This window comes from Juglans regia, chromosome 5 (assembly GCF_001411555.2).
Source record: "Juglans regia cultivar Chandler chromosome 5, Walnut 2.0, whole genome shotgun sequence".
Classification (NCBI taxonomy): Eukaryota; Viridiplantae; Streptophyta; class Magnoliopsida; order Fagales; family Juglandaceae; genus Juglans; species Juglans regia.
In genome coordinates this window covers 12,663,354-12,681,504 of record NC_049905.1, presented here as the reverse complement: position 1 = coordinate 12,681,504, position 18,151 = coordinate 12,663,354, and the positions used below count along the sequence as shown (strand labels likewise).

Sequence of the window (18,151 nt, the reverse complement as noted above, 5' to 3'; positions counted from 1 at the left end):
GGACGACGTCCAGTATAAGGCGGCCAGCTATACAAGCCAATAATTTCGAGATCATGCCAGCCACCATTCAAATGATAGAATAAATCTTCCAGTTTGGGGGGCTGTCACAAGAGGATCCTAATGTCCAAATTGTGAATTTCTTAGAAATTTGTGATACTTTTAAACACAATAGGGTGACAGATAATGCAATTCAATTGAGACTTGGCTAAATTCTTGGCTGCCAGGCATCATCACCACCTAGGAGGAGTTGGCACAAAAAGTTTTAACAAAGTATTTCCCTTCGGCCAAGACAGCGAAATTAAGGAATGATATCACTACCTCCATCCAATTTGAGAGTGAATCATTATATGAGGCATGAGAGAGATACAATGATGTATTGCGCAAGTGTCCACATCAAGACCTCCCAACCTAACTCCAAGTACAGACGTTTTACAATGGTTTGGGATCTACAAATCGATCTATGGTTGATGCAGCCGCAGGAGGAGCATTAATGAGTAAGACCCCTGAAGCTGCATATGAACTTCTGGAAGAGTTGGTGTCTAACAACTATCAGTGGGCCGTAAAGAGAGCAATACCAAAGAAGGCAGCAAGCGTCATTGAGCAAGACTCTATGTCCTCAATGGCGGCTCAGTTGGCAAATCTATCCAAACAAATAGGTAAAATGAACGTTATTGATATTCAAACTAATGTTGTTTGCGATCTTAAGCAAGAAATCATTCAAGTTTAGATTGCTAAGTGGGGAATCCGTTTGTCCAACCGAGTCATGAACAAGCCCATTACGTGTCCAATTCCCAACATCAAAATAATCCTTATTCAAACACGTTCGATCCCGGATGGAGAAATGACCCTAATTTTTCATGGAGCAATAACCAAGTGTTGGCTAGACCACCTTAACAGTTTCCATAGCAAGAGAAGAAGCCTACACTTGAGGATATGTTTATGCAGTACATGCAAAAGACTGATATGGCAATGCAAAAGGCTCATATGGTGATCCAAAACAACTTGGCCTAAATCCGCAATCCTAAGGCACAAATTAATTAGCTCTCAAGCATGCTTACAAAGAGGACATCAGGGACATTATTGAGCAATACTATGACCAATCCGAATGAACATGTCAAAGCCATAACGTTGAGAAGTGGTTGGACAAATGACCAGTCGGTAAATATCAAGTAAGACGAAGAAGCTGCTGAAAATTATGAGTCTGAGAAGAAGGAAACCGAGTACGAGGTGAAAGAAACCGATTGGGATGTGACCGACCAGCAAGTTGAGAAGACTAAAGTGAACAAAGGGGCTGCAAAATCCAAGAAATCCAAGGAGTTTATTTCTGAAACTTATTCTCCTTCAATTTATGATCCACCAATTCTTTTTCCACAGAGATTAAGAAAAAATAAAATTGATAATCAATTCTCTAAATTTTTGAGCATATAAACAATTAATATTCTTCTCATTGAAGCTTTAGAGCAAATGCCTAACTATGCAATTTTTTTTAAGGACAAATTATCAAACAAGCGGAAGTTGGAGGAGCATGAGACTGTGATGTTGACCGAGGAGAGCAGTGCAATTTTACAAAAGAAGCTGCCGACTGTGATGTTGACCGAGGAGAGCAGTGCAGTATTAATCTAATGCTTTTCTCTGTTTTCAGAAAATTAGGCCTTGGAGAAACAAAGTTGACCACCATCTCTCTACAGTTGGTAGACAGATCTATTAAATACCCTAGATAACTAATTGAGGATGTACTGGTGAGAGTTAATAAGTTCATCTTCCTGGCTGACTTCATTATGCTTGATATGGAGGAGGATGAGGAGATTCCTTGGATACTGGGCCGACCTTTCCTTGTGACGAGGAGAACTTTAATTGATGTCCAAAAAGGGAAATTCATTTTTTGGGTCGACGAGGAGCAAGTCACGTTTGATGTGTTTAAATCTATGGAATTCCATTCCGAGGTACATTCTTGTTTTCAAATAAGCGACCGGGACATGGTCAAGGCCAACGAGACTTATGAAGCTGAATTCCAAAAGCCACCATTTGAGGTATGTCTTACTCACTCTACGTCTATTGAATCCGAAGGTGAAAACCTTAAAGAGTGTGAGAGATATTTGGAAGCTACACCTTCCCTTTTGACTTCAATTAAACCAAAAGTGGAAGAACTAAACTCATCTCCAGCGACGATGTCCAAGCTTGAACTCAAATCACTTCCATCAAATTTAAGGTATGCCTTTTTAGGCCAAGACCCTACTTTTTCAGTCATTATTAACAGTTCTTAAGTGCTGTAGAGGAAGAGAAATTGCTGAGAGTTTTGCTGGAACACAAGATGGCCTTGGGTTGGACCATCTTGGACATCAAATGAATTAGTTCTTCAATTTGCATGCACAAGATTTTAATGAAGGATAATTTTAAACCAATCATCTAACCTCAGAGAAGACTGAACCCACCAATACAAGCAGTAATGCATAAAGAAGTATTGAAACTTTTAGAAGTCGAGATTATTTATCCAATCTCAGATAGTGCATGAGTAAGTCCAGTACAAGTTGTCCCAAAGAAAGGAGGGATAACCGTGATCAAGAATGACAACAATGAACACATACTGATGAGGACGGTCATGGGATGAAGAGTATGCATAGACTATCGAAAACTAAATGATGCAAGTAGAAAAGACCAATTTTCCTTACCGTCTATTGATCAAATGCTAGAAAGACTTGCCGGCCACGCCTACTACTGTTTTCTATATGGATATTCTAGTTACAATCAAATAGCCATTGTATCCGAGGATCAAGAGAAGACCACTTTCACTTGTCCTTACGACACTTTTTCATATAGGCGCATGCCTTTTGGTCTTTGCAACGTGCCAACCACTTTTCAAAGATGCATGATGTCCATCTTCTAGGACATTGTAGAAAAAATTAGAAGCCTTCATGGATGACTTCTCGATTTTTGGTCACTCTTTTGACAACTACCTATCTAATTTATCTTTGGTTTTGTAGAGATGCAAAGAGACAAATCTTGTTTTAAATTAGGAAAAATGTCACTTTATGGTCAAGGAGGGAATAGTGCTAGGCCACCACATTTCCTTCAAGAGAATTGAGGTCTACCAAGCAAAGATAGAAGTTATTGACAAACTCCCATCACCGACCAATGTGAAGGGCATGAGGAGCTTTTTGGGTCAACCAATGATGCGAGGGTCACCTTGCCGACCAACATATTTTTCTGATTTGGTACTCCGAGGGCCATAATTAGTGATGGTGAGGAGCATTTTTTCATCGTCAATTTGAAGCACTACTGTCTAAGTACGAAGTTACCCATCACATGGCGACACCATATCATCCTCCAACGAGCGGTCAGGTCGAGGTGTCTAATCGGGAGCTGAAGCGCATACTGGAGAAGACCGTGAGTGTCTCTCAAACACACTGGGCGCAAAGGTTAGATGATGCGCTATGGGCCTATCGCACAGCATTCAAAACACCAATCAGGATGTCACCTTATCGGCTCGCTTATGGAAAAGCCTGCCATCTACCCGTGGAGTTAGAACACAGAGCCTACTGGGCAACGAGAACGCTGAACTTTGATTTACAAGAGGCTAGCAATAAGAGAATACTACAGATCAACGGGATGGCTGAGTTCTGCAATGATGCTTATGAGAATGCTCGGATTTACAAAGATAAAACGAAACGATGGCACTATAGGCATATTCTGATAAGGGAATTCGAAGTTAGGCAGAAAGTTGTATAATTTAACTCAAGATTTCGACTATTCCCAAGAAAGTTGCGCTCTCGGTGGTCGGGACCACTTGGGTGACCCGTATCTTTCCCTATGGGGGCGGGGGGGGGGGGGGGGGGTTGAAGTCCATCATGAGACAAAATGTACACTTAAAGTACATGGACAGAGATTAAAACCCTATATGGATGGAGAGTTTAACTCGAGAAAATGTTCCATTGATCTTGCCAGTAATAAATGATGAGAGGACGATGTCTAGGTATAAACTTTAAATAAAGTTCTTTTGGGAGGCAACCCAAGTTTTTTTTTTATTTTATTAAGTTTTATTTTTGCTTCATATTATTCATTTTCTTTCATCTTGCAGGAACAAAGAGGCGAGGAGATCTCCAATGAGTACACGGCTACACCTTCAAGGAAAATATTCAATTGGCAGAATTGGAAACAATCAGGGGAGCATTTCTTACTTCTCTCATTCTTTGCTTTAGTTTTTCTTCCTTTTCTCCATTGAGGACAAAATTGTAATAAAGATGATACAAATAATAATGAATAATAATAATAATGATGATGATGATGATGATGATGATAAAAATAGTATGGTTTGATGAATAAAAAGCTTATGATAAGAATATGATTGAAATTGATTATAATTTTTAGGAAAAATTCTCATTACTTGAGTCTAGTTGTTAATTCTTAACTTGATCTTACTTAATTTGATATTTCCTATGTTCAATAAATGCCTTTGATGATCATTAATTGTTTTGAGTACCCAGAAAAATTTTATGTGAATTTTGTGAATTTTTATGGTTTCAACTTACTCTAAAACTTGTTTGATTACACTCGAGGTGAAATCCTAGACAAAATATTACTGGGGAAATTATGAAGGCATTCTTTGGACCGATTCAGCCTTTCAAGCTTACCTGTTTATCATCTTTACCTCTAGTCGCCCCTTTGAGCTTTATTGAAATATATTTTGGCCTTACATTTTTCTTTCTTGTAAACCTCATATTCCCTACCCTATTTGAGCTTAAACACCGATTTACTTACCTTTCTAACTAACTAAGTTTACACAAAGTCACAGACTCACAAGACGATGAAAGGCAAGAGAGGTAGAAGGTTTACAAGTAAAGTTAAGTAAGTAATATTATCATAATCATAAGTTTGGGGGTATGAAGAGTCAACTCGTCTACTGCGGGGCCAACAAGAAAAGGCCGATGAGAGTCATCCATAAAGGCAGTCGAAAAAAAATGGAATATTTCCAAAAAAAAAAAATTACCTGACCTGCCGAATAGAGGAGTAAAGAGAGAGATACTTGAAAGTGCAATAAAGAGAGGAAGTTATGGATGCCGGAGTAATCATTGGTAACATTCCAAACCTACTGTAATTGGTAGCTTGTGTTTGCTAAGAATTCCTAAGTAACCTCAGTCACCCTTGTATGTAAGGTTAAGTTGATGCAATAGTTGGTTTGTGCTTTGTTTGATTCTGGATCATTGTGTTCCATTGTGTCATATGATTGCATGAGAAGTTGTAAGTTGAGTGCGGAATCCTTGTCCCAGAAAGTTTTAGTAGCTATTCCGGACATGAAGGTAGTTGGATGCACTCGTATAGATAGGAATTGTCCGTTAGAAGTCACAGGACTAACCCTAATTGCGGATTTGATCATTTTCCATTTAATGGAATTTGACTTGATCTTAAGAATGGATTGGCTGTCTAGGCACTACGCTAAGATAGACTGCTGAAGAAGGAAGGTGATCTTTGAGTTACCCTCGAAGGACAGAATTTGTTACATCGAGTGCACTAGTCCTTTTTGTGAAAAATAAAGATGGGACTATAAGGATGTGTATTGACGATCAAGATTTGAATAAAGTAACCATTAAGAATAAGTACCATTTACCTCGGATCGATGACTTGTTGGATCAGTTGCAAGGAGCGTCTGTATTTTCTAAGATAGACCTATGATCAGGACATCATCAATTAAAGATTAAGGATGAAGATGTACCTAAAACGGCTTTTCGAACTCATTATGAACACCTAGAATTTTTAGTAAGGCCTTTCGGACTAACAAATGCCCCAACAACATTCATGGATTTGATGAATTGGATATTTAGGCATTATTTGGACAGCTTTGTAGTGGTTTTCATTGATGTGAAAGGAGCTTCTACGAACTCAAAAGGAGGTTAACCATGGCACTTGTGTTGGCTTTACCTAAGCCTCATAAGCCGTATGTGGTTTATAATGATGCCTAAGAGATGGGTTTAGGGTGCATATTAATGCAAGAAGAGCGAGTCATCGCTTATGCCTCACAACAACTCAAGTATCACGAGCTAAATTACCCTACTCATAATTTGGAACTTACCACAGTAGCCTTTGCGCTGAAGATCTGGAGACATTATGTAACATACTAGTGATAGATTTAGGGTATATAAGTAAATCTTCTAGTTATTTTTTTCCTATTATTATTATTATTATTATTATTATCTTCTGATCAGATTTTATATTGATTTATTTTAATAATTTCTATTATAATTTTTGTTTGAATTTACTAGAGTTTTGTGTTATTCTTTTTTTTAATTCTAATAACTATTACTAGATTATATCAAATTTTATGAATTTTGGGTTGAATTCAACTCTTAGGGCAGGTTTGGGAGGTAAGATGAGAATTTTGTGTTTTGTTTTGAAGTTTAAAATATTATGTTTTAATATTATTATTGTTTTGAGATTTAAAAAATGTGTATTAGGATTTGAAAAAGTTGAATTGTTTATTATATTTTGTATGGAGATTGGAAAAAGGTGTAATGATGAGATGAGATGAGATGAGAATTGTGTTTTGTCTTGTGCCCCAAACCTACCCTTAGTTCCTCCTATCTCCACCGAACCTCATCTCTTGATTTTAGCCTCTGAAATAAACACAATAAACCTCCAAACTCGTACGTCTCTCAGTGTTAGTTGTTAGTATTCTAATGGAAACCAACTCAGTTGATGATCAATTTCTCCACTCCGCACGTCTCCACTCCCATGCACATGCACATCTCTACTCCTCTAGGTTTCCTTTTGTTTCTCAATCATTTGCATATATATTACGCTTCTCCTTCTGCGTGAAGAGAAAACTCCAAGCCAGTAAGCCTCACTGTGAGCCACCCCACTACTGAACTCCTCTACACCGTGAGCCCTTCCCCCACTCTCACCCACCGTGCAAGGCCAAGAGCCCCCCAACACAGTAAGCCTCACCGTGTGCCACCCTCTTCACGGACTCATCTTGGTGAACCTCTTTCCACGTCCGAAACAGAGCAGTCTCCTCTCTTCCACGGTAGCCATCTCAAGAGAGGCCGAACCACCTCTCCGACAACACAGAGATTGCCGATCGTCCTTTTTCCGTCACACCCACTCCCTTCCGATAAGCCCACCTCTGTCGACCACCAATTTCTCTCCTTAGCTTTTCAGTTTTACAATTTTCTCTCCCTCTTGTTTTTGGTCTAACAGTTTCCTTCTCTAAACTCTCCCTCCCTCACTTGGTGTCGCACCACTCTGCTAGAAGACCCAGTCATGCCGCCTTGATTTCCAGCTGCTTGAACCACCGCACCATCGCATTTCCCCCTCTCGGTGAGTTCCCTACTTTTGACCATCCCATTGTTTTGAGCTTGTCTATTTCCTAAGGTGAAAGACACTCCATGATGGGCTGTGGGCCTTAAAGCCCATTCGGCTGAAAGCCCTAGTTCCTAGTGGACTTCTTCACGCAGGCCTCAGGCTTTCTTATTTTTATGAAAGGGGCTAATTTTTATAAACTAGTATATGGTTTTAAATGGGCTTGGACTCTTGTGGAATTGATTATTACAATTGAATTGTGCTTAAGAAAATGTTTAAGGAATTTAAAATGTGTTTTGAAGTATATTAAGGAGCCTATTATTTTAATTAATATTCATTTATCTATTTAGTCAGATGTTAATAAAATTATTATGTAATACTCTAAAAGGAAATTAAGAAATTTGTTATGAGTGTTGAATAATATTATGATTAAGTCTAGTTTTATTAATCGAATGTTTCCACCGATTATTTTAGATTCATATATATATATATATATATATGTATATACAGTTAAATTATATTTGAAAGATTAGATATCATATTTCAGTAGTAAAAGTTTTAAAATTATTTTGAACGCTCTATTAAACAAGATTCTACTGTCTACTTCAATAGATGTTGTTATAATTATGCTATTAAAGTTGTAGGTTGAAAATAAAGAAATATGTTAAGAATATCTAAATGATATTAATATTTATTAGATTTCTTATAAGATTTAATAATTATGTTAAGAAAGAAAACTTATTTTAAGAATTGAAGTTTTATGACTTATTTTAAAATAGTTCAAGTATTCTACTAAATTATAATATGTTATTAATATTTAAGTAATTTAAATACTAGGATTTATTGATTATGGTGTTAAACAAAAGATTTATTTGACTATGTTTAGATTGTGAATTTAATTAAGTAGGATATTGGTACTTATTGTTCCCAAACAGATTTAGTAATAGTTATTATTGCGTATAGGTGACGAGTTACGAAGTGATATTCAAGAAGAAGTGCAGCGAGGTAAGTAATTTGATCACAAATTAGGATCATCACAGTTTAGCTTATATATAAGTATCATTCAAGTCAATTCGTTGAAAGCCATTATTTATGCACCACTTATGTCATATGAAAACATGTCATCCAGCATACCATACGATCATGCCATTCCGCATCATGTTCAAATTCAAAAATTATAATTATGTATGTATTATGTCATGCATCTGATGTGTATAAGACACATAAGTTATCTTAACTTCAAGTGCAAGATAAGATCAGATCAATTAATCATATGGCCATTCAGATGCATGGTACCAATGTAGTTCAGTTTTGGGGTGAATGTGCAAGCCACAGGCTCAAGCGTGGTCCACCAAGGTATGCCAGAATACTATCAGCGGCACCCCTGGCGGCAGCGAGACGTGGGGCTGGTGCACAATCTTGCACACAGGGTTAAGTGTGTTGGCCAGTCAGATAAATCAGTTTAATTCAGTTAAATAAGTCAGATCAGTGAGTTAATTTAGATAAATTAGTCATGCATAGCATAAGCATCGGTATGAACAATCATGAATTTAAACTCTCAGCATGAAAACCTTATGTTTATTATGTTTACGTTGTGATGGATTTCTTGCATAGTCTTCGACTCATTTTAGTTTTTTTTATGTTTTTAATCACCCAGGTGAGCATGATGAATACGAGTAGGCATGCTAGGATTAGAAGGAGCAGTTAATTTTAGCTTCAGACTTTCTAAAATAAAATTTGCTTTTATGACATGAATTTATTTAGTTTATTCATTTAATAGTTTTGGAAGACATTTTATTAGACCTTTTTCTACAAAATAAATTTCTAATTTCATTTATGAAATATGAGATCTCTTGTCAGATTTATTTTATAAAAAATACGTGACACCCCTAGCCTATGGGAAGGGGGTGTTACACATTTCTTTATAGAGAAAAGTGTGAGGTGTACACTAACCATAAAAGTCTCAAGCATCTATTTAGTTAGAAAAACTTGAACATGAGGCAGAGAAAATGGGTTGAAATGATCAGCGATTACTAGTGTGAGATTAAGTATCACCCTAGAAAAGCCAATGTGGTAGTAGATGCCCTTAGTCGTAAGACTTAGGCGGACGTGCAATCACTTTTGGTAGGGATGCGGGAATTGCTGATAGGAAAGCCACCAAGAGATATTAGGTTAACGGTAGTAAAGGCTAAGGATGATATAAGATTAGGGAATTAACTGTTGGGGAAATTATCAAAGGACAGGGTAAGGATGATAAATTCGAGAAACTTCGGCAAAAAATTCTGAAATCTGGAGGATCAAAGCACTTCTTGATTGGTAAAGATGGGATGTTGCATTTCAAAGAAAGGAAAGTAAGTGATTCATAATGTTCCTTAATTAAATGAAAGGATTCTGAAGGAAGCCCATTGTACACCATATGCTACTTATCCTAGTAGCACAAGATGTACCGGGATTTGAAGGGACAATTTTGGTAGGATGGAATAAAAAAACATGTGGCAGAGTTTGTTGCAAAATGTTCAATTTGTTAGCTGGTAAAGGCTAAGCATTAGAGACCAGCTGGAGAGTTGCAACCATTACCGATCCCAAAATGGAAGTGGGAGGATGTGTCTATGGATTTCATGATAGGTTTGCCAAGGACATTGTTAGGGAAGAATTCGATTTGGGTCATAGTTGACCGATTGACCAACTGCACATTTTCTACCTATTGCTAATACAGACTCATTGGACAAAATTTCTCGAGTTTAAGAAGATAGTTAAGCTTCATGGAGTGCCTAAGTCTATAGTATCTAACAAGGACACACAGTTCACATCGCGTTTTTGGAAAAATTTACAGAAGATGTTGGGCACGAATCTGAGGTTTAGTAGTGCCTATCACCTGCAAACAAATAGACAAATAGAGCATACTATCCAGACATTGAAAGATACGTTACGTGCTTGCGTAATGGAACTAAGTGGCGATTGGGAAAGCCATTTTCCATTGATAGAATTTGCAGACAATAATACCTTTCAGGCTATAATACAGATGGCACCTTACGAAGCATTGTATGGAAGGAAGTGCACATCCCCTCTGTATTGGGATGAAGTCGGTGAAAAAAGGTTGTTAGGACCAAAATACTTGCAGGAGGTACAAAAGCAGGTGGAACTAATCCAGGAAAGGATGAAAGCAGCCCAAAGTCATCAAAAGAGTTATGTCGATAAACGATAGAGGAATTTAGAATTTAATATGGGAGATTGGGTGTATGTCAAGGTTTTCCCATGAAGGGAGTCATACAGTTAGGGAAGAAAGGAAAATTAAGTCCCAAGTATGAAGGACCGTTTGAAGTTATGGAAAGAGTCAGTACAGTGGCATATCGATTGGATCTACCAGCCGAGATGCAAGGAGTGCACAATGTCTTTCACGTATCATCATTAAAGACGAGCTTTGGGGAAAGGCAGCCTATGATAATGGAAGCCGATAGTATACTTCAGCCAAATCTATCCTACTAGGAATGGCCTATGCAAATTGTGGATAGTAAAGACCAAGAGCTAAGGAATCGAAAAGTATCTTTAGTAAAAGTACTTTGGAACAACTCAACTTTTCAAGAAGCGATGCGGTAAAGAGAAGATTTGATGAGGACTACATATCCTCATTTGTTTGTAACTTATAACATGTGTATTCATGAATTTCATTTATGAATGATTGTTTGATTGTACCTTGACTTCTTGTGTGTGGATGTCTCTGTGTTATCTGTGAATTCTAGTTATGATATGTGCACCTATCATACTCGTGACCAGGGCATGGCTCGTAATAAGAATACCCCTCGCATGTCTGTATCCTCGGTAGCACAAATTAGAGCAAGACGCAAACACAGTTGCAGGAACCGACAAGTAAGGATGGATTGAATGATGAGTGCTTACTGGCAGTAGATGGAAAGGTTCGAGCATCATCACACTCATGTGTTGGATGTGGATTTACGGAGCAATATTTTTCTAAGGAAAGCCTTACCACATGAAAAGTGTCAACCCCCACGCGATCCTTTGGTATGCAGAGATGCAAAAAGGTTATTGTCTACTCAAACTTAACCCTAAGGCAAAGTCCAGTATATGAGCCTTTGAAACTTCAAATACGTCTACTGACCGTATTTGTTATCGTGAATAAGGACAACCCATTGAAGATAATGAGCTCGAGATTGAGCATAAGTTAAATGAGATGCGAGTAAACATGTATTATGATTATAACTTAGACGCGATATTCTATTTATCACAAGATCCAGTGACAGAAGAAGAAGGTGAAGTACCGCTCCCATCATCATCTAAGGATTCTACCACAACCAATACAAGAGGTCCCAATGAGGATTAGTTTTCTTTCTATTAATAGATTTTTTTTGTGACTACGGTATGGATTTCAATGACGAAATCTTTTTCTAAGGGGGGAAGATGTAACAACCAAGATTTTTGCAAAGTTTTCTATGCATTTTATTAAATATTGTTAATTTGGGCCAAAAGAGGAGGAATAACCTATTGAGAAATTAGGTTGGAATAGAAAGGATATGGGATCTTGAGGAAGGCCCAAGCCCATGAGGAATTCTACCTTGTAGTGGAATTAGAGTTTTGGAGCCCATTGGAATTAGGGTACACGCCTACCCTAGGGAATGGATTCCTTCTTGCCATGTGTCATACATGCAAGAAGGCTTTCTTGTGAGGTGCTAGTATGGTGACACATGTCACTATGGGGAGAACTTCTAGAAGGAAGATGAAGAGACATGAAATGTTGGACTTGAGGGAAACCTAAAGGGCATAAGGTTGAATAGTCGTGCTCGAGGTTTGCTTCAATTGGATTTTCTGGGTTTGCCTAGTCTTAGGCTGTGAGTAGTTTGTAGTCGTTTATGGAATATTGTTGGTGTCCTGATGTATTGTTTTATTTGTTGGTTTGTTATTCCTTGGTCATAAGGTTGAGTTTGGTTGGACTTGTAATCACGGTTTCCCTCCACCATGAGCAAGGATTTATTAATAAATGTGAGAGGTCACTCTTGGACATGTAACCCTAACTCTTAACTAGATGAAGAAGAAGGGAAAATTAAAAAAAAAAAAAAAAAAAACATTCACAACAACTGTAGAAGAAAAGGGCTACATGCCTACTAGGGTTTCTAGAATGATTTTTTGTAAGAAAATCCCTTGAGGTGGATGGCTAGAGCAAGAAAGTTTGTGCACTTTTGCCACCTTTGTGACCAATCATTGGTAGAGGAAAACTCTTCTTGGGAAGAAATGGACTTTTCGGCTATCATGCACACACACACTCTCCTCATGTGCCACTTGGCATCCATGCACACTTGTAGGAAATTGAGAAAGATCTTAGTTAGGTAAAAGACCATTTTGCCATGAGGTTCATCGAACCAAGACACAAGACAAAGGGAAATTACAGGATGGAGGTTTCGGTTTTGAAAGAAAGGCACCACTTGTCCAAAAAGCTCCCTTGTGTTCCCAACACAATCTATTTAGCATCCATGCAAATAAGCTTAACTTGTAGAAGAAGCCTCTTATGCCTATAAAAGGGAGAGGATGCCAAAAACCCTATTTTTTTTAGTCACTTGGAGGATTTTCTCTTGAATCTTTCGGCCACCACCTTTCTCTCTACTTTCCATCACTTTCTCACCATCCAAACACCACCCACGTTACTCTCTTTCTTCCAAACACCATTTTGAGGGCAAGCAAAGTTAGAGGATACCTTTTAAGGAGGAGCCACATAAGGTATGAAGCCAAAGCCACCTTTCTATTTCACCACACACACATCCATGAGAGGCAAGTTTCAGTTTTAGCAAGTTCACCATGAACTCATGCTCTCACGCACACACACTCAAGCTAGAGGAAGTTAGCTCTTGATTTGTGGAGTTTCCCATATGAGCTCACACATACACACACACGGGTTTAGGGTTTATTTTCAACTAGGGCTTGAGTTGATGCAATTTTCAGACTTAAGGAATGGACGTCCGAAATATTAGGAGCTTTTCCTTAGACTAGACGTCATGAGCTTACACATACACACATGGTGTTGGAATATACAAAACCAAACTAAGGCATTGGAGTTGAAGTCTCAGGAAGAAAAACAAAGAAGTGAATCAAAATGTCAGTTAAGTTTGTTGGAAGGAGATGGGATAAGTTAGTTATGCCAGGTGTTAGAATCTATATGGAATAGTCAGTTGTAAATACAAGTATAAATTGAAGTATGTACAACTTTGTATTCATTCAGTTTAGTAATGAAAAATGCCATTACATTTTTCTCTCAAACATTCCCTCTAGTTCTCTGCTTCTTTAGTTTACGGATTGTAGAATTTTACATGATATCAGAGAGTATAGTATTTCCGTTGCTTTCTTGGCCATTTCTTGATTTTTTTTTTCTTCTTCTTGCGTGCTTCTATTGGAAAACTCTTATTCTTCTTCCTCTATGGCAAACTCTTATTCTTTTCCTTATTTTATGACAAATCCTTCTGTTAATTCTTCAAGTCCTTACTTTCTTCATCCCAACGACAACCCTAGAGCCCTTCTTGTTTATGAGATTTTTAGTGATGAGAATTATGTTGCCTGGAGTCGATTAATCTCCATTGCTTCACCATGAAGAACAAGATTGCCTTCATTGAAGGAAGTCTACCTCAACCCAGTCCTAATGAAACCCGTCTTCAAGTTGCTTGGCTAGGAGCAAACAATCTTGTTTTGTCTTGGTTAATGAATTCCACCGCAAAGGAGATTCGAGGAAGTCTTCTTTATTTCAGCAATGCTTCTAACATTCGGGATGAATTAGAGGTTAGATACCTTCGCAGTGATGGTCCACGAGTATTTACCGTGGAGAAATCTTTAACCTCAATTTCTCAAGGCTCTAACTCAATTATTGAATATTTCAATGACTTCAAAACCCTTTGGGATGAATACATTACCTATCATCCTCTTCCCACTTGTAGTTGTGGAATTATGGAAACTTGCACTTGTGCCATTTTAAAGAATCTTGCTGATCGCCAACAAGCAGACTATGTGATGAAGTTCTTGATTGGTTTACATGATTCCTATTCAGGCATTCGAAGTTAGTTGTAGCTTCTTTCTCCCTTACCAACCATGGGGAAGGTTTTTTCTTTGCTACTACAAGAAGAGAGCCAACATTCTATCACAAATGCAGTAGGTCTACCACTTGATTCTCATGCTATGGCTGTTGCACAACCATCCAGACAGATGTTTTCAAATGGATCAAAATTCAGCAAAGCAAAAGGAAAATCTGATGTCATTTGTTATCATTATGGATATTATGGCCACCATATAGACAAATGTTTTCAGATTATAGGCTATCCACCATATGGAAAGGTCCCTGAGGAAAAAGATTGTTTCCTGCACGAATGCCCAATGCAAATGTTGCATCTTCTCTGGAGCATACTTCAAATATCCCAAACATGCCCTTTTCTCAAGAGCAAATCCAAAATTTGATAGCACTTACTAATAACCTATCCAATTCAGCCATCAACTCTAATCCTGTAGTCAATACAGCTTCTACATCAGGTAACAACTTAACATCCTTTTCCCATGCTGCATCTTCATCAACCATTAATTCTCCTTGGATACTTGACACTAGAGCAACAGATTATATGATCTGTTCTCCAAACTTATTCACATCCATAAAGCTACCTACAAAACCTTCTTCAGTCCATTTACCAAATGGTCAATCTGTTCCTAAGTTTTACTGGAATTGTCAAGCTTTCCTCTGATTTGATATAAGATAAATGCCCTTTATATTCCTTCTTTTAACATCAATCTTATTTCTGCTTCAAAATTGACTAAAGACAATTATGTTGCTTTGTTCTTCTTCCAATCTAAATGTATTTTGCAGAACTTTAGCAAATGGAAGATGATTGGGCTTGCTAAAGCCGGAGCTAGCTTATATCAACTTATAAATTTTCCTGTTGTCACAAAAGAGCATTTAACTAATTCAAACAACTTCTCTTCCATTATTTTGGCTAATACCTCTACTGCAAATCCTGATATTTTGCATTTTCGGTTGGGACACCTTCCTCCTGCCAGATTACAAGTCACTAGTTCTTTTGATTCTTTTGTTAAATCATCTCACAATCATGTCTGTGAGATTTGTCATTTAGCTAGACAAAAGAAATTTTCATTTCCTGTATCACAAAATAATTTAAATAAAGCCTTTCAATTAGTGCATTGTGACATTTGGAGTCCATTTTCCACTATTTCTCATTCTGGTCATAAGTACTTCCTTACAATAGTCGATGATCATACAAGATTCACTTGGCTTTAACTTATGAAAACAAAATCAGACACTCAATCCTTACTCACCAAGATCTTTATTGATGTTCAAACTCAGCTCAATACCCAAATACAAACACTCAGAACAGACAATGGCCAAGAATTCAATATGCCAACTCTCTATCAAAAATATGGCATAATCCATCAATTATCTTGTGTGGAAACTCCTGAGCAAAATGGTAGAGTTGAAAGAAAACACCAATATTTGTTAAATGTAGCCAGAGCCCTTCTTTTTCAATCCAAATTACCTTTATCTTATTGGAGTGAGTGTGTATTAACTACCACACATCTCATTAATCGAACCCCTTGCATCTGTACTCAACAATAGTACACCATATGCTCTACTTTTTCGAAAGCAACCTGCATACAACTATCTTAAAGTATTTGGTTGTTTATGCTTTGCTGGTACCATCAAGAACAATTGAGGCAAATTTCAACTTAGAGCTTCAAAATGCCTATTCATTGGTTATCCACCTAATGTCAAAGGATACAAAGTACTTGATCTTCAAACTCTCAAAATCTTTATCTCTAGGCATGTGATTTTTCATGAGTTTGTTTTTCCTTCCATACCAAACACTACTCATATACCTTTTATTGTTACCGATTTTCCTCAATTATATGACTCCATAGTACCTGTCACGTCTTCTTCTTCATCACATCTCATTTCTCAAGTCAATTCTGAAAATACAAACCTTAGAAGATCTGAAAGAGTCAGTAACCCTCCATAATATTTGCAAGATTTTTATTATGGTAATATAACTCAGACTACTTCAATAACTTGGGCATCTTTCTAGCTTCTGTGTTCCTTCTTCTGGCAAGCCTCATTCCATTACTTCTTACCTCTCGAATACTAAAATGTCTCCAAAGCATAAAGCATTTACTTTTGCCATATCGACTACTTTTGAACCTAATACCTTTAAACAAGCTAGCTCACACCCTCAATGGCAAACATGCAGCTACCACCAGGGATTCTTCACCTACTGATCCTAAAGTTTGCAAACTCAAAAAGAGTTTATATGGACTGAAACAGGCCTCAAGATAGTGGTTTTCAAAGTTGTCCTCCTCATTACTTTAGTTGGTTTTCTTTAAGGAAAATCTTATTCTTCTTTATTCATCAAACATACTTCAACAAGTTTTGTGGCACTTTTGATGATATAGCTGCTATTAAGAAGCTCCTGCATGATTTTTTTCACAATCAAAGACTTGGGAGAATTGAAGTATTTTTGGGGGATTGAAGTTGCTAGGTCAGCCAAAGGGATTACTTTATGCCAATGCAAGTATGCTTTAGACATCTTGCAAGATAGTGCTTTTTCTGGTTGCAAGCCTATGGCCTTTCCTATGGAATCTACACTAAAGTTGAGTACAACTGATTCATCTCCTCCTCTGTCAAATCTTGAATCATATAAAAGACTAAGACATATTAGTCGTCTTCTGTATCTTACTATAACCTGACCTGGCCTCTCTTACTCAGTACAAGCACTAAGCCAATTTATGGCCAATCCTAGAACTAAACATCTTCAAGCTGCTGAAAGGGTTCTCAGATACATCAAGGCAACACCAGGACAAGGCATATTCTTATCTGCAACCTCATCTTTACACTTAAAGGCTTATTCAGACAGTGACTGGGCAGGATGTATTGATACCAAAAAGAGTGTCACTAGTTTCACAGTGTTCATTGGAGATTCTCTTATCTCATGAAAGTCGGAAAAGCATCCAAATGTTAGTCGACCCTCAGTTGAGTCTAAATATAGAGCTCTAGCTTCCACAACATGTGAGGTTCAACGGTTGATGTATCTACTGGCTGACTTACTAATCCCTCATCCTCAAGCTGCATTGCTTTATATTGATAGCAAACCAGCATCTCATATTGCTTCAAATCCTGTTCAACATGAAAGGAAAAAGCATATTTAGCTAGATTGTCATTTGGTTAAAAACAAAATGCTAGAAGGCCTCATCAAAATCATTCACATTCCCTCTAAATATCAATTAGCAGACATACTGACCAACCACTTGGATCTCTTAATTTTCACCATCTAATTCGCAAGATAGGAATGATTAATATTCGTTCCCCTCTTGAGAGCGATGTTGGAATATACAAAACTAGATTGAGGCATTGGAGTTGAAGTCTCGGGAAGCAAAACAAAGAAGTTAGTCAAAATGTCGGTTAAGCTAGTTGGAAGGAGATGGAATAAGTTAGTTATGCCAGGTGTTAGAATCTGTATGGAATAGTCAGTTGTAAATACAAGTATAAATTGAAGTATGTACAACTTTGTATTCATTCAGTTGAGTAATGAAAAATGCCATTACGTGTTTCTCTCAAGCATTCCCTCTAGTTCTCTGCTTCTTTAGTTTAAGATTGTATAATTTTACACATGGGTTAGGGTTTTTAATAACCGAACCTAATGATTTTTGCATATATATTTTCAGCTTGCTTATTTATCAATTGTGGATTTTTGTAAGTAAACTTCTAACTTGTACTTGATATTTTATGTATATGCAATGTGGACTTACTTGTTGTTTGGTTGTATGATTATGCTTGATATGAAGATGTTCTTCTATGTGATATGATCGGATCCTT

At 37.4% G+C, this 18,151-nt stretch overlaps 2 protein-coding genes and 1 non-coding gene across 3 annotated transcripts; 2 read left to right on the top strand and 1 right to left on the bottom strand.

Moving 5' to 3' along the window:
- Positions 1-295: 295 nt before the first annotated feature.
- On the bottom strand, positions 296-402 carry LOC118348554. The gene has a single exon (XR_004801632.1). It is a non-coding gene; the product is annotated as a small nucleolar RNA R71 (small nucleolar RNA).
- A 2,901-nt stretch (positions 403-3,303) lies between these two features.
- Positions 3,304-3,726, top strand: LOC109018790. Its single transcript, XM_019001003.1, has one exon. It carries the CDS (start codon positions 3,304-3,306, stop codon positions 3,724-3,726), a length of 423 nt encoding a protein of 140 aa, XP_018856548.1.
- A 10,152-nt stretch (positions 3,727-13,878) lies between these two features.
- On the top strand, positions 13,879-14,346 carry LOC109018872. Its single transcript, XM_019001092.1, has one exon. It carries the CDS (start codon positions 13,879-13,881, stop codon positions 14,344-14,346), a length of 468 nt encoding a protein of 155 aa, XP_018856637.1.
- The last annotated feature ends 3,805 nt before the right edge of the window (positions 14,347-18,151 follow it).

Bases quoted from the DNA above. Each gene is read 5' to 3' on its own strand.
- LOC109018790 (XM_019001003.1), top strand. From the start codon at position 3,304: ATGGCGACACCATATCATCCTCCAACGAGCGGTCAGGTCGAGGTGTCT.
- LOC109018872 (XM_019001092.1), top strand. From the start codon at position 13,879: ATGAAGAACAAGATTGCCTTCATTGAAGGAAGTCTACCTCAACCCAGT.